The sequence below is a fragment of the Procambarus clarkii genome, chromosome 57 (genome assembly GCF_040958095.1).
Source record: "Procambarus clarkii isolate CNS0578487 chromosome 57, FALCON_Pclarkii_2.0, whole genome shotgun sequence".
NCBI lineage: Eukaryota > Metazoa > Arthropoda > Malacostraca > Decapoda > Cambaridae > Procambarus > Procambarus clarkii.
The window spans coordinates 7393516-7408515 of NC_091206.1; the positions used below are offsets into that span (position 1 = coordinate 7393516).

At 41.5% G+C, this 15000-nt stretch overlaps 2 protein-coding genes across 3 annotated transcripts in view; one reads left to right on the forward strand and one right to left on the reverse strand.

Annotated features, from left to right (window-relative positions):
• Window positions 1-15000, reverse strand: part of LOC138353341 (GATA-binding factor 2-like) — a 153114-nt gene that overhangs the window by 120892 nt on the left and 17222 nt on the right. The window lies entirely within an intron of this gene.
• Window positions 14647-15000, forward strand: part of LOC138353302 (uncharacterized) — a 47781-nt gene continuing 47427 nt past the window's right edge. The window contains exon 1 of the mRNA XM_069306173.1: window positions 14647-14797. Within this exon, the coding sequence (XP_069162274.1) occupies window positions 14647-14797 (151 nt within the window). The remainder of the gene's footprint in view (window positions 14798-15000) is intronic.

The following is a 15000-nucleotide window of genomic DNA, read 5'->3' on the forward strand; positions in this document are numbered from 1 at the left end:
CACATGTTCATATACTTGATTACTCTCAAGTTAACTCAGGTGATTTTAATGTTGCCGAATATATGTTGGTGTTCTAATTTATTTAATTCTATGTAATCTATGTACCTGGAATCATGTTTGTGTTTATTATTATTTTTTTAATATTTGTCTTTAGTAAACAAAATGAAAATGATGTAATTATAATCATAAATGCAATTGTGTTTTTCCATCTAAGTGATGATAACATGTACTAATTCAAAACACTAAAACTAGTTAACATCAATGCCTTAATCATTCAAGAAGTGAGTGTCCTCTACTCTCTTTAGCACACGTAGCTGTAGAGTAAACTCAAAATGTAGGATCCAGTAGTTAAAAGCAAGTATACACACATTAATTGCTGCCATTCATTTTACTCTTTACTTTTCACACAAATCAAAATTAAATAAATGTCCAATAATAGTGGAGTCACTGAAACTGAGAACCTACACGACTGGCTGCCCCCTGAGATTTCACAAAACTTATAATATGGGAACATAGAAAATACAACACCACACAAGCATCACTCACCAGGGGGTGTCTCAGTAAGAGGTTGTTAGAGAAGGGGGGGGGGGGGTAGATGGAGGAGGGGAAGAGGGAGAGGGGGGGGGGGAAGAGGGAGGGTAGATACTATCGTCCTGTCAACGCCCCTTCTCTATCCCCACCGGCCTGGCTACTCGGATCTGCAATGATGAACCCCCCAATGTGACCCAGGATTCCTTCTTTGTTTTGAATGCGAAAGCTGCTGTTCTATTAATCTGGGTCCCAGGAGCTAGACTCTGTTCACATGAAAGTAGTCTAAGGGGTATCTCGATATCAACACAAAGATGGACCGGAGGTTTGTTTGTTTATTGTGTTACAGGGTGAAGCTGTCTGGACACTACCGAGAGGTTACGTGAAGCTGTCTAGACACTACCGAGAGATTGGGTGAAGCTCTCTGGACACTACCGAATGGCTGGGTGAAGCTGTATAGATAATAACGAAAGACTACGTTGGTGAAGCTGTCTAGACACTCGGGCGAAGCTTGAAGGTGTCTGTAAAACCCCATTTATCAAACCCTCATTAACCTCTCCATAATAGGACTTAAACAAAAGCTTTTACTATCACATACAGAGACGTGACCCAAACATATTTATTTTCTACAAGTTTCGATCGTGAGTTGTATTTTCGATCCGGTCACGGAAAATGTGTAACAAACCACTCGAAACGAGTCTGATTCGAAAGATACCGCACGAATTCATATCACTCAATTGATAACTTCACGAAAATTCACTCATTTCAGAAATGCAAATTAATCCTCTAAATATATCCCTCTCGACCCCACACACCTCTGATTTATACAAGACCTTCACAGGTAAATGCACGCACTAATAGTGCGAAAGAACTTTTAGCTCTCATTCCTCTCAGTATACATATTTATATTCGTTTTTAATACGGATATTTAACTTCATATCTAGTATTGTCGATGGTTCTAGTTACACGATAAAAAGTGGGGTTCGAGCAGAGGTGAGTGACCCGAGCGGTAGAAGGAGAAGGTGGTGAGATATCGCAGGAAACTCTTCCGTGTCGAGCACCACACCGATGACATAGAATTTGAAGATGTTATCGGCGGTGTAGGATTGCGCCGGAGAGCGGTGCTGGGGGGCGTGTGAGAAGGCCTTCGTCGACCTGTACTGTGCCAGCTATAAGCAGCAGAAGGTTTTGCTGTTCTTGGAGTGAATCATGCATCTCCTAAGCATAGGAAGGTAGTCATGTGTCTGTTGGAGATGATTCGTTCTCCTGGTGTGGATTGTCGGGGTTCTAAGTGATGAATTTGGTGAGTGTGGCATATTGCAAGCAGAGAAGATGTTATAATATTGCATTGTGGGTGCATGGAAACTATATCTATCGTGTCAGAAACATCAAAAGAAAATCTGTGGATACTTAAGGTCAGAAATACTAGACCGATATATTATTCTGAACGAATCGCTATATTAAAAGGGAGAATAGTGCTTTGCTGGATTGCAGATAAATTTACTAGTTGCTAAGGTCGAAGCTGAATTTGCATACTGTGCGTTAATGTATGTGACCAGCTTGTTGGTATTCAGTACAGAGATATGATGAAGCAACTGAGTTTAGAAACAGCAGCAATTGAACAAATATTCACAGCAGTAACAGCCCCAAAAACGACAGCAGAAGCAGTAACAGGAACGACAGCAACATGAACAAAATCAACAACAACAGCAACTCAGAAGCCGCAGCCGAAACAAAAGAAGCAGCAGCAGCAAAACCAGCACTAGCAAAATCAGTAGCAGCAGTAACAGCATCAGTGCCAACGGCAGTAACCACAACAGCATCTGAAGCAGCAGCAGCAGTAACATTCGCCAGCAATAGCAACAATCACCACCAACAAGAACAATCATCAACAACAGTAGAAACAAGCATCTCACAACACCTTTCATAACAATAGTGTTGGAAGCCTCGTTATAAACCCGCATCTAGAGAGAGAGAGAGAGAGAGAGAGAGAGAGAGAGAGAGAGAGAGAGAGAGAGAGAGAGAGAGAGAGAGAGAGAGGCGTATACTGCCTCAAGTACACACAAGATACAGCGAAGTAATCACCTGTAATCCCAGCAATGACGATACACGTTATAACGGCCGCTTCTGAAATTACATTGTTCCAAATTATTACTTAGAGATGTTTTGATTAGAAAAGTCGGCTGCACGAACATTGGCCAGTTCATTAGTCTGATTCATCACGTCCGAGATTGTTCACTCGCATGAAATGTTTGAGTTTGTATGAGTGAAAATCTCTCGTCCTGGTGGAGCCCGTCCTCATACACAATGGTCAAATGCTCGTCAACCCAACTGCCAAACTCTCCCTTTATGAATGAAAAACGCTTCATACACGATTCACAACTGATGACGTTCGAATAGTTTTTCGAACAGTGCTTCGCTAACGACCTCTGTTCGAATCTCAATTCTGTACATGATTCACCCACAAACTACAAAAATATACAACTGCCAACTGAACGTAAACAACGTAACCTAAGTCTAAATATGCTAATATAATAATACCCATTAACATTTGAAAAAATTCAAATTTTGAATGCACTGGATGTAAAAATTGACGAATGCGTCCTTGGGGTCGGCCGCTGGATGGAATGAACATTGTCTGAGGATGGATTGCGGCATGAAACACTATCGGGCTAGTTACCTAGCCAATATTCCTTCACCAAGCCGTTCATCACCTTTCTTCCCTCTCGCAAGGGCTACGAGTATAAGTTATGGCTGAGTGACTAACTATATCTACCTCCCAAACACAAAGCAATGTATTATATTTTTCCTTTTGCTATTACCAGTTAACATCTTTATTCATCACGAATTCGAATGATAAGTCCAGCAATATTTTGCTAGGAATCTTGACAGAATCAACGAAAGATTATCAAAATCAAATGTCTTATAAAAGTCAATAAAGGTATTTTGGCGTTTCTTGATCAATAAACTTATATATAAAGTCTACTCAGATGCTCAATGTTCTTATAGGGATCGTATGACTTGATAGCTACATTGCAGGGAAATGCAACAGCTGTATTTCGTACTGCTACTATAGCTAACATGTGGAAAAAAGGTCGAATCTACGGGACAAATTTGATTCGATACATGTACCCGCTCCAGCAATAAAAACTCTAAATAAATAGAGTTCGTCTATGTATATAATTTGTTCTGGCATCTCGAATTTAATGAAACCAGGCATAAAAGTTTCGTCGGAATATGAATTATGGCAACGGTTTGCCAATTCTTACTTTCATTGGCAATGACTCGGGCACTTTAGATCAGCAGGTTTTATGACCTGCTGATCTAAATACATGAATGAATCATGGTCGTAACTGAGCAAGAGAGAGAGAGAGAGAGAGAGAGCCAGAGAGAGAGAGAAATGGAAGTAAACATCCACGCAGAATAATGGAGCTGCATTAGGCTAGAGCCTGATTAATGATTATATATATATATATATATATATATATATATATATATATATATATATATATATATATATATATATATATATATATATATATATGTCGTACCTAATAGCCAGAACGCACTTCTCAGCCTACTATTCAAGGCCCGATTTGCCTAATAAGCCAAGTTTTCATGAATTAATGTTTTTTCGTCTACCTAACCTACCTAACCTAACCTAACCTAGCTTTTTTTGGCTACCTAACCTAACCTTACCTATAAATATAGGTTAGGTTAGGTTAGGTAGGGTTGGTTAGGTTCGGTCATATATCTACGTTAATTTTAACTCCAATAAAAAAAAATTGACCTCATACATAGAGAAAAGGGTTGCTTTATCATTTCATAAGAAAAAAATTATAGTAAATATATTAATTCAGGAAAACTTGGCTTATTAGGCAAATCGGGCCTTGAATAGTAGGCTGAGAAGTGAGTTCTGGCTACTAGGTACGACATATATATATATATATATATATATATATATATATATATATATATATATATATATATATATATATATATATATATATACATATATACATATATACATATATACATATATACATATATACATATATACATACATACATACATACATACATACATACATACATACATACATACATACATATATTCATTTGGCTGCATACATATAGAGGGTCAACACCACGTTTCAGTCACAATACCTTCAACGTTATTTCCATCCCTCGGATCAAAAGGTGGACAAAACTAACATTTAAATACAACTACAATAGGAAACGACTCTTTCATTCTTGTAATTAATGATTTTTGGGGGGACGGCGTCAGCCATAGACCACACAAGTGTTCACAATGATGCCACAAACACCCAGATTTGCTTTATTTTATCATTCCAATCACATATTTTAAAATGTAATTCCAAGTAAATGCTTGGAACAGACCCAGACACACCACTGCTATCAATAATTGATCATGTTTGAGGATGGGCGCGAGAAGCAGGTCCGGGCTTAGACGCCTTATCACTTGAGACCTCCGGCAACTCTGACAAACTTTCCCGATCTTTTTCTCTGCATTGTTTTGTCTTAGCCCGCGCAGACTCCGCACACCAGACTTTCAACGACTCTTCTAATGCAATTGAGATTGATACTGATCCACGCACGGCTTGGCATGAAAGAATTCTCCCAAAACGGGAAAGGAAGATGATTTGTGTGTGAATGGGAGACATTTACAAGAGTCGGGCTCCGCCCTGGCTGCCAGTGTGGCTCGGCCCTTGCCAAGTCACTCACTGATAATTCTTCTTTCTCGCGGATGTTTGTCGAGGACCCTTGAGGCAGAGCGCTTTGTGAGGTCTGACAATGTATATATTAGGAGGGTAAAAACAACTGAAAATGTAGTCTTTTTAAGTGGTTATGATGTAAATAATGCTTAGGCTAAGGCTAGTCCATTTAATTTCATATAAAAAGACGTCGGATATATATGGATAATTTACTGGCAGGTCAAGGAGAAAAAAATCCTCTAGTCTCTTCACTACAGAAGTGAATATGAAAGATATATTTATTTTCTTACGAATTCTTAATTCTCTAATATCAAACAGTATAATTTATATTTAATTTCAGTAGAAACTTAAATGGATAAAACTCAGTGGATAACAAAGCTTGAGACCAATAGGTCTCAATTGGTTATTGGTCTCAAGCTTTGTTATCCACTGAGTTTTTCTGGGTGTTTGCCGTAGCAAAGCACGTCGTCCATATTATAATAACATATGCAGTGAGAAAATTCACCCCAAAAATATGTTACATTTACCATATTTTTATGGGTTGAAAAATATTGTCAAGGTCTTGAATTTTTTTTATATACATGTATTGTTTAATTACGAAAATACTCTTGGAAAGCTAATAATACAGTCGTCGTAGTGATAATTGTATCATTTACAAAATACCTTGTAAAGACTGCCCTTCAGGGTCTATGTAGGGCAAACATCCAATGATTTGACATTTAGAATTTCGCAACATAGATACTCTGTAAGAGATCTTCAATTGTCTAATGCTTTGTATGTTCACTTGTCAGAAAGGTCTCATCAAATTAATTGGGAGATGGATTCTTCAAAAAACGAGCTGTAAAAGAATTTTCAATAGGAACATAATTGAATCTGCTTTCATACATATTACACAATCATGTAATTTGAACATTAACAGTGGTTTGTATGAATAATTTAGATACATTTTTGCTCCAGACAGCCAGGAGCACTATTCACCTTGGCGTACCCAGTACCTTAACCACTAGACCACACGACTGTGGTATAATATATATATATATATATATATATATACATATATATATATATATATATATATATATATATATATATATATATATATATATATATGAGAGAGAGAGGAAGGGGGGGACATAAAGCAGTAACAGAGGGGGAACAGGGAGATTGGGGAAGAAAGAGCAAAAAGAGTGAAAAGAGAGACCCGAGCACCGCCGGACACCCCATGTAATATCTATATAAACTGCACATTGTGAGCATCTCAAGTGATGATAACACACTGACCTGTGCATTAGTCATGCGCCTCCCCGTGTGCTGATTACCATAGAGTTTGGGCGTCAGTGTCCACCCCCTCCATCGAAAGTTATAGGACCTATGGCTACCTAGGACGGAATGAACAAATTGTGGACTGTTGTACCTAAAATAGTCCACCTTCTGTACTTTTTGGAAATTTAGTGGAAGTAACAAAAACTAAAATAGACTAAATATAAACCTAATCTAGCTTGTAGGCCTAAATAAGCAGCCTAACCCTTAACACACGTTAACTAAGACCAAAATTTATATATATGTACTTCTTTAGGCCTTGGAAAAGTGAGATTTGGTCTTTGCCTTTTTGATTTTGTCCCTGTACATAGTATATCACTTTAAAGTACAATGTGTGGAATGGTTTCTGGTCAATATTTTTGTACGTTTCAGCCACAATCTCTATAGGGACTATTATGCTCTATGGAATCACAAGAACGTGATGAATCTGTGACTAAATATCGTGCCGTACGATGGGATCGAACCCAGGCACTACCGACTAGACCATGATGGGTTTATGAGTGTCTCAGGCAGAAGTAGTACCTGACTTATATGGAGTTTGGACCACCATGAACCAGCTGTTAGTGTGTCTGAAGATACCAGGGACTAAGGCTTCATCCCATCATACGGTCTCAACATTTATTCAGGCACAATAATATATGGATGACAAGTTGGGAAATGTTCGCGGCCTTGACCCCTGGGACCTCTGACAGTCCATAAGACTTCATCAAAATCCTCAGATTAGGCAAAATTGAAATTAATTTTGTCAATAAAGATGTTAATAATAATAAACTAGTTTCTAGTGATCGATAAAGTCTCTCAATGCCAGACATACCCCACCAACACCAGCCTTCTCCAGTACACCCCCTGTGTCTTGGGGAAGCTTTCTCCCTCCTAAACCCCTCCCCTCATTTCCCCAACTCCGCCACCAAGAACACCTTTCCTACATCTGAAATGAAAACAAGTAGCCAGTCAAGATTTCTCTGCCGAGACGATAATGACGTCTTACTATACAACCCATTATTTTTTCATCACTCAAGCGACATTAGAATTCAATGTCTGGAAATGACATCCAGAAAATTGTGCTCGCGATATTGGAAAGGGTATTTTAGGTCGATGATTGAGGTAGCTCACGAGGCTAAATTGAAGGATGTCGCGTCTTGAGTACAAGAAGTAATGTAAGAATATTCATTTCTGGCGTAGATTGGCACCTTCCTTCCTGCGAGTCAACATGTTGACGTCCTCATGTCTTAAACTGGGGAAAATACATGATGCATGTCTGCTTTTGTCAAGTATCAATTGAAAATATATTCATTCATTTCTAATCATTACAATACGACAAGTTGATGGAATATGAATCAATTACTTTGATGCCTGTGAACCTCGCAGAAAGTCGACAAGTCCCATCGGAAACTTAAGGCTGAAAGCACATGGCATGTCAGGAGTCGACAGAGGTGTCAGGTATGACATTGCCTCATCATGTTGGGTCCCCGCTCACCAACAAGCCCGTGGATGAGACAATTGGAATGATAATCCACAAAGTTTAACGGGATAAAGCTTGCACTCCTCCTGACAGCACATAAAACATACACAACTTCATTTACTAAATAAACACCTTTTCTGAGCCTTGATGGTCTCATGTATAAGCAAGTAGATGGTGTAACCATGAGGTTTTCCCTTTTGTGTTTAATTTAGAAGACATTTTATTTGACCTTAAACCTATCGTTTACTGCAGGTATGTTGAGAAAATCATTTTGCATGTCCCTGACAGGAAACGTTTTCTACTGCTTAATAGAGCTTTCTTGCATAATTCCATGATTAGTTTCACTTCCGAGATGGAAATCAAAGGTATGGTGCCGTTCTTGGTTATAACAGTCTCAGAAGGAGACCTTCAGAAGGAGATCTCAGAAGGAGATCTCAGAAGGAGACCTCAGAAGGAGACCTCAGAAGGAGACCTCAGAAGGAGACCTCAGAAGGAGACCTCAGGAGACCTTCAGTACCTTCCACACTTCGGACTATAGCAAGCAACTAACATAGGAATGGGACATAGTTCTAGTAGTAAGTGACCGGTACAAGCGAAATGTTGTCGATTCCCAGGTCAACCGTATTGCTTCACACCGGTCCAATTGGAAGCAGGTTGACGAGGAACTCAGTATAGTGAGGCAGGTCCTAGTGAGCAACGGTTGCTTCAATGGTTGTGTGAAAATAGTTATACAAATTCACGTGAGCCTCAATAACAAAGAGGTCAAGATTACAGAACCTGTCGCAACTTTAATTCTAATACATGTAGTCTTTTCAACGGTCCATTTTCAATCGGAGCCCATCTGGTTGGGCTCCGGTTCAGGGCCTCCAGAACCTCCCATACAACTCTGTAGAATTTTGGGTTGTTGGACTCTGGAACTCACCAGAACACGAGTTCAAGTCACTTCAGTGCCTCAAAAAAAAATTCATTGATATATCACGATATATATATATATATATATATATATATATATATATATATATATATATATATATATATATATATATATATATATATATATATTTTACATAATGTCATAATAATATATTAAAATACAGCCAGTCAAATCTTAGAAAGGGAGAGACTCTGATTTTGGAGCATGTGAGCTTTGTGTGAGCCTGAGGCCGGTACAACCTCCGTCAATTGGCTTAACTACCCTGTTGGCCACGTCTCCCTGTGTGTCCGAGTGATGAATCGTCTCGTTATCTCTCCGACACCCTGTCCGACCTCTGAGGTGCCGTGTTTGACCTCGTCACGACCACACACGTACTCGCACACGCATGCGCACACATAAATGCTGCACACACAAGCACACCGAGGCACGCACACACACACACACACACACACACACACACAAACACACACACACACACACACACACACACACACGGGCCTGTGTGTGTGTGTGGGGGTGGGTTAAGGGGGCCTGTGGCTGAGTGAACAGAGCTTGGGACTCGTAATCATAGGGTGCGGGTTCGATCCCCGGCGATGGTGGAAAACAAATGGGCAGAGTTTCTTTCACGCAGATTTTCCTGTTACCTAGCAGTAAATAGGTACCTAGGAGTTAGACAGCTGTTACGGATTGCTTCCTGTGTATTTGTGTGTGTGTGTGTGTGTGTGTGTGTGTGTGTGTGTGTGTGTGTGTGTGTGTGTGTGTGTGTGTGTGTGTGTGTGTGTGTGTGTGTACTCACCTAGTTGTACTCACCTAGTTGTGTTTGCGGGGGTTGAGCTCTGGCTCTTTGGTCCCGCCTCTCAACCGTCAATCAACAGGTGTACAGATTCCTGAGCCTATCGGGCTCTGTCATATCTACACTTGAAACTGTGTATGGAGTCAGCCTCCACCACATCACCCCCTAATGCATTCCATTTGTCAACCACTGTGACACTAAAAAAGTTCTTTCTAATATCTCTGTGGCTCATTTGGGCACTCAGTTTCCACCTGTGTCCCCTTGTGCGTGTTCCCCTTGTGTTAAATAGACTGTCTTTATCTACCCTATCAATCCCCTTCAGAATCTTGAATGTGGTGATCATGTCCCCCCTAACTCTTCTGTCTTCCAGCGAAGTGAGGTTTAATTCCCGTAGTCTCTCCTCGTAGCTCATACCTCTCAGCTCGGGTACTAGTCTGGTGGCAAACCTTTGAACCTTTTCCAGTTTAGTCTTATCCTTGACTAGATATGGACTCCATGCTGGGGCTGCATACTCCAGGATTGGCCTGACATATGTGGTATACAAAGTTCTGAATGATTCTTTACACAAGTTTCTGAATGCCGTTCGTATGTTGGCCAGCCTGGCATATGCCGCTGATGTTATCCGCTTGATATGTGCTGCAGGAGACAGGTCTGGCGTGATATCAACCCCCAAGTCTTTTTCCTTCTCTGACTCCTGAAGAATTTCCTCTCCCAGATGATACCTTGTATCTGGCCTCCTGCTCCCTACACCTATCTTCATTACATTACATTTGGTTGGGTTAAACTCTAACAACCATTTGTTCGACCATTCCTTCAGCTTGTCTAGGTCTTCTTGAAGCCTCAAACAGTCCTCTTCTGTTTTAATCCTTCTCATAATTTTAGCATCGTCCGCAAACATTGAGAGAAATGAATCGATACCCTCCGGGAGATCATTTACATATATCAGAAACAAGATAGGACCGAGTACAGAGCCCTGTGGGACTCCACTGGTGACTTCACGCCAATCGGAGGTCTCACCCCTCACCGTAACTCTCTGCTTCCTATTGCTTAGATACTCCCTTATCCACTGGAGCACCTTACCAGCTACACCTGCCTGTCTCTCCAGCTTATGTACCAGCCTCTTATGCGGTACTGTGTCAAAGGCTTTCCGACAATCCAAGAAAATGCAGTCCGCCCAGCCCTCTCTTTCTTGCTTAATCTGTGTCACCTGATCGTAGACGTGTGTGTGTGTGTGTGTGTGTGTGTGTGTGTGTGTGTGTGTGTGTGTGTGTGTGTGTGTGTGTGTGTATGTGTGAAAAAAAGGCTGATTGACAGTTGAGAGGTGGGCCGATAGAGCAGACATCAACCTACGCAAGAACAACTAGGTGAATACACACACACACACACACACACAAAACAGATTATCTAGGATGGGTGGTGCGCTAACAAGTAATTCAGGTGGAAACTGAGTACCCAAATGAGCCATAGAACTCTTAAAAGAATTTATTTTTACTAATTTCTAATGTGTACCATTAGAAATACTTTCTTTAGTATCAGAGTAGTGAACAAATTAATGTATACACTAAGAATATTGAGGTTAGACTTCATACACGGTATAAAACGGAAAGATGATAAAATCTAATTCAATAGACAATCTGAAATCTATTTTTATGGGAAATGGGACCAAGAACTCGAAATTCCAATCCCAAAGTTCAAATATTACTTGATGTTTAGTGGAATTCTATAACCGGGTGGCAAAAAACAGACAAGACGGTGATGGATGAGCGAACTGAATATTTGCGAATGGTCAGAAAGCCACATAAACAGTACTCCTCAAAAGCCAAGTACACAATTTGGAGAACTAAGTAAGAGTGACAGGGAAGGCGCTCCACTGAATGTAGAAGACGCTAGGCAAAATAAAACAGCAAGTTACAGCGAGAAGAGATGTCAGGATGAGAGATGACACTAGTGGAGTTCCTCAGGGGTCAGTATTCGTACCTAGCTTGTTCCTAATATTTGTAAATAATTTTTCACAGGGGATAGACTCCTTCCTCGCCACGTCTCAAGATGTCACAAAAATTATACATAGGATTTGTACGGTGTGAGGGAGGGAATTATCCAGGAAAAGCGCCTAGCCATTACGACTATATAGCATTTGGCCACTTGTAATTACAGTCTGTTTATTTTCAACCGTGTCCCATTAAATGAAAAAATCAAATACATTCTGAAACTTGTAATAACACAATAAACCTTAACTCGGTGAAACATAGCAAGAAACTAAAAAAAAAAATAACTCCATGTGAAAAGTAATGAAGCTGGGTCCTGGGAACAATGAAGCTGGGTCCTGGCAACAATGAAGCTGGGTCCTGGGAACAATGAAGCTGGGTCCTGGGAACAATGAAGCTGGGTCCTGGGAACAATGAAGCTGGGTCCTTGGGAACAATGAAGCTGGGTCCTGGGAACAATGAAGCTGGGTCCTGGGAACAATGAAGCTGGGTCCTGGGAAGAATGAAGCTGGGTCCTTGGGAACAATGAAGCTGGGTCCTGGGAACAATGAAGCTGGGTCCTGGGAACAATGAAACTGGGTCCTGGGAACAATGAAGCTGGGTCCTGGGAACAATGCACGAAATAGGAGGGGGAAACTTTTCAATTGCATTGAACCTGTCTCACGAAGCCCACACTAAACGGACATCTTTAAACAGCGTATGCTAATTGGGTTAAATAAGGACTGTCTTTAGAAATCCGCACACGGAATCGCCCAGGACTTTACATCTCACGTATGTTAGACGCCATACATGGTTTCAAATCAAGATATGTCAGAGCCGAATTGGCTAGGGAACCTACACACACACACACACACACACACACACTGGTGTCACAGCTAAATCAGACAACCCAAATAATGGGTTACTCTAACCGGAATTTAGAACTGGTATTGGTTGGATTCGTAAATGGCAAGGTGCCTCCCTTGACACTTTATAGAGAGGGAGACAGGCTATTGAGAGTGGCGGATTCTGTTAGGGTGTATGCGTTAGGGGAAACGGTCGGCTTTAGATTTGAAATTTGAATGTTTAAATTTGAATTTATCTAACACCTCTGTCTCTCCTTTTTTGCCATCTCTCTCTCTCTCTCTCTCTCTCTCTCTCTCTCTCTCTCTCTCTCTCTCTCTCTCTCTCTCTCTCTCTGTGTCTCTCTCTCTCTCTGTCTCTCTCTCTCTCTGTCTCTCTCTCTCTCTCTCTCTCTGTGTCTCTCTCTCTCTGTCTCTCTCTCTCTCTGTCTCTCTGTCTCTCTGTCTCTCTCTAACTTTCTCTCTATGTATCTATCTTTCGAGATGCGTAGAACTTTCTTTTTACACCAATTTCTTTAGCGACTAAAAAACTGAAAACTTTCATTCAAGTAAAGAAAATTTAAGAGTGTCTGTAATATTTGAGCTCAGCACGTCGTGACAATTTTCAACATATTATCGGCGTTTCGAAATTTGGAGAGTAATAAATTTTCAGACAATCTACGAGGTGCAAATTGGTCAGGTAAAAAGTATGGTGGGAATTAGGCGCCTCCTAAAACTTACGATGGTTATCAGGTGACTGTAAAAATCTTAAGTGATATCTCTCTTCGAGAACTTTTATCCAATGCTCTTTTTTTTTTTTGCTGACCTCAAGTGACCTAACAATTGCTTTGTTTCCCAGCCTTACATGACCTCCCTCTCTTCCCCTTACCACCCCTTTCTCTCTAGTCAAGTTGATAGCCATCTTTATCTCTCTCAAACTCCATCAAAACAGTGATGCATCACCATCTCCCCACCCATAAAACCGGGTCCTGCAAAAGTGTATCGGCAAACCGTGAGCCAAATCAGCGAGATCGGTGAAATCAGCGCTGTCGGTGTGAACTTCGGGCCGATAAGGCGAGGGCCGTGGGCACAGCTCCTATTCAGAGCCTCTCCTTTATGTCTTAATCACGCTTATTGTGTTTTGCATATCAATTCGAATCAAGCGTGAGCGAGTACATAACGCGGAGTTAACAACGCCGGCGAGCACTGCGTTCGAGTCGCTAGCTGGTGGCTGTCACTCTTCAGGAAAACACACAGGAGAGTCAACTTCCAGTTAGAGCAAAAAAATACAAATAATCATTCCACATTCATTACAACTGTGCTCTTTAGTTAACAAGCATCGCATTTCTCCGCCTGGAGGCGACGTAGAACAACTTAGAGGACCTGGTCCCGCGGGGGTGACCTGAAGTGACACGAGAGAAACAGAAGACGAAAGAAGCCCAGGGCGCGCGACTTCAGGTCCCGAATTGGCGGGACAAGAATGACCACGCGGGACTCTGGAAAAATAAAGGCGCGCGTCAAGAATCGACCTTTTATGTCCACTTAAACACTTGTCTCGCCCAATTACAAGCATTTAAACCCGTCGCAAAGGATTCGGACACAGCACTGAAGTATAGAGTGTTGATAGACGGATGCTCTGTCTTCATTGCATATAATAAGCGCACGTCGGGGAGTTACGGGCGCTTGGGGTATTATCCGGCCCCGGGACGATGGTGTTTAATGGCGGGTCTAAGGCCGTAAAACATATCGCAGAATGGGAGTTCGTGATCTTGTTTTGCATCCCTCGGCTCTGGCTTAGTCTTCGCCTCTCAAGCCTTTACATCAGGCGGAAGTTAAATGAGGACGGCGAATGGCCGAGAGGAAATTAAAATTGTGCTTTAAATAGCCAAACGCCTTTAGGAGCTATCACTGTAATGGTTTAAACCACCAGCCGAGGGCAAGGCTGGTGATTCAAAGCCCAGGAATTCGGAGGCGGGAATCGTGACTGCATAGAGTTATCACAAGTCATGTCGGTCCATTTATTTAGCGAGTCAACAGTGAGTGACGGCCTATGGCGGAGTACTTCACGATGATATCTCCTGTCATCACCTCAGTCAATCCCATCACCTCCATCAATCTCATCATCTCCTTCAACCTCTATCATCTCCATCAACCCCCCGTCAACTCCATCAAATCTATCACACCCACAAACATCACAAATCTTCATCTCTCGAGTGTCAGTCAGGACCTAACTCATCACCACCCCCCCCCCCTTCTCCCAACCTCCTCTCCTTCCCTTCGGGAATCAGCAGGCGACTTCCTGGTGACCTGCCCCCCTTTACCCCTTATCCCCTTACCCACGTTCTTCTTCCCCCCCTTCTCCCTTCTTTGGGACAGCACCAGGTGACTCTTAGGTTGGGGGGGTCTCGAACCCTGGCATTCT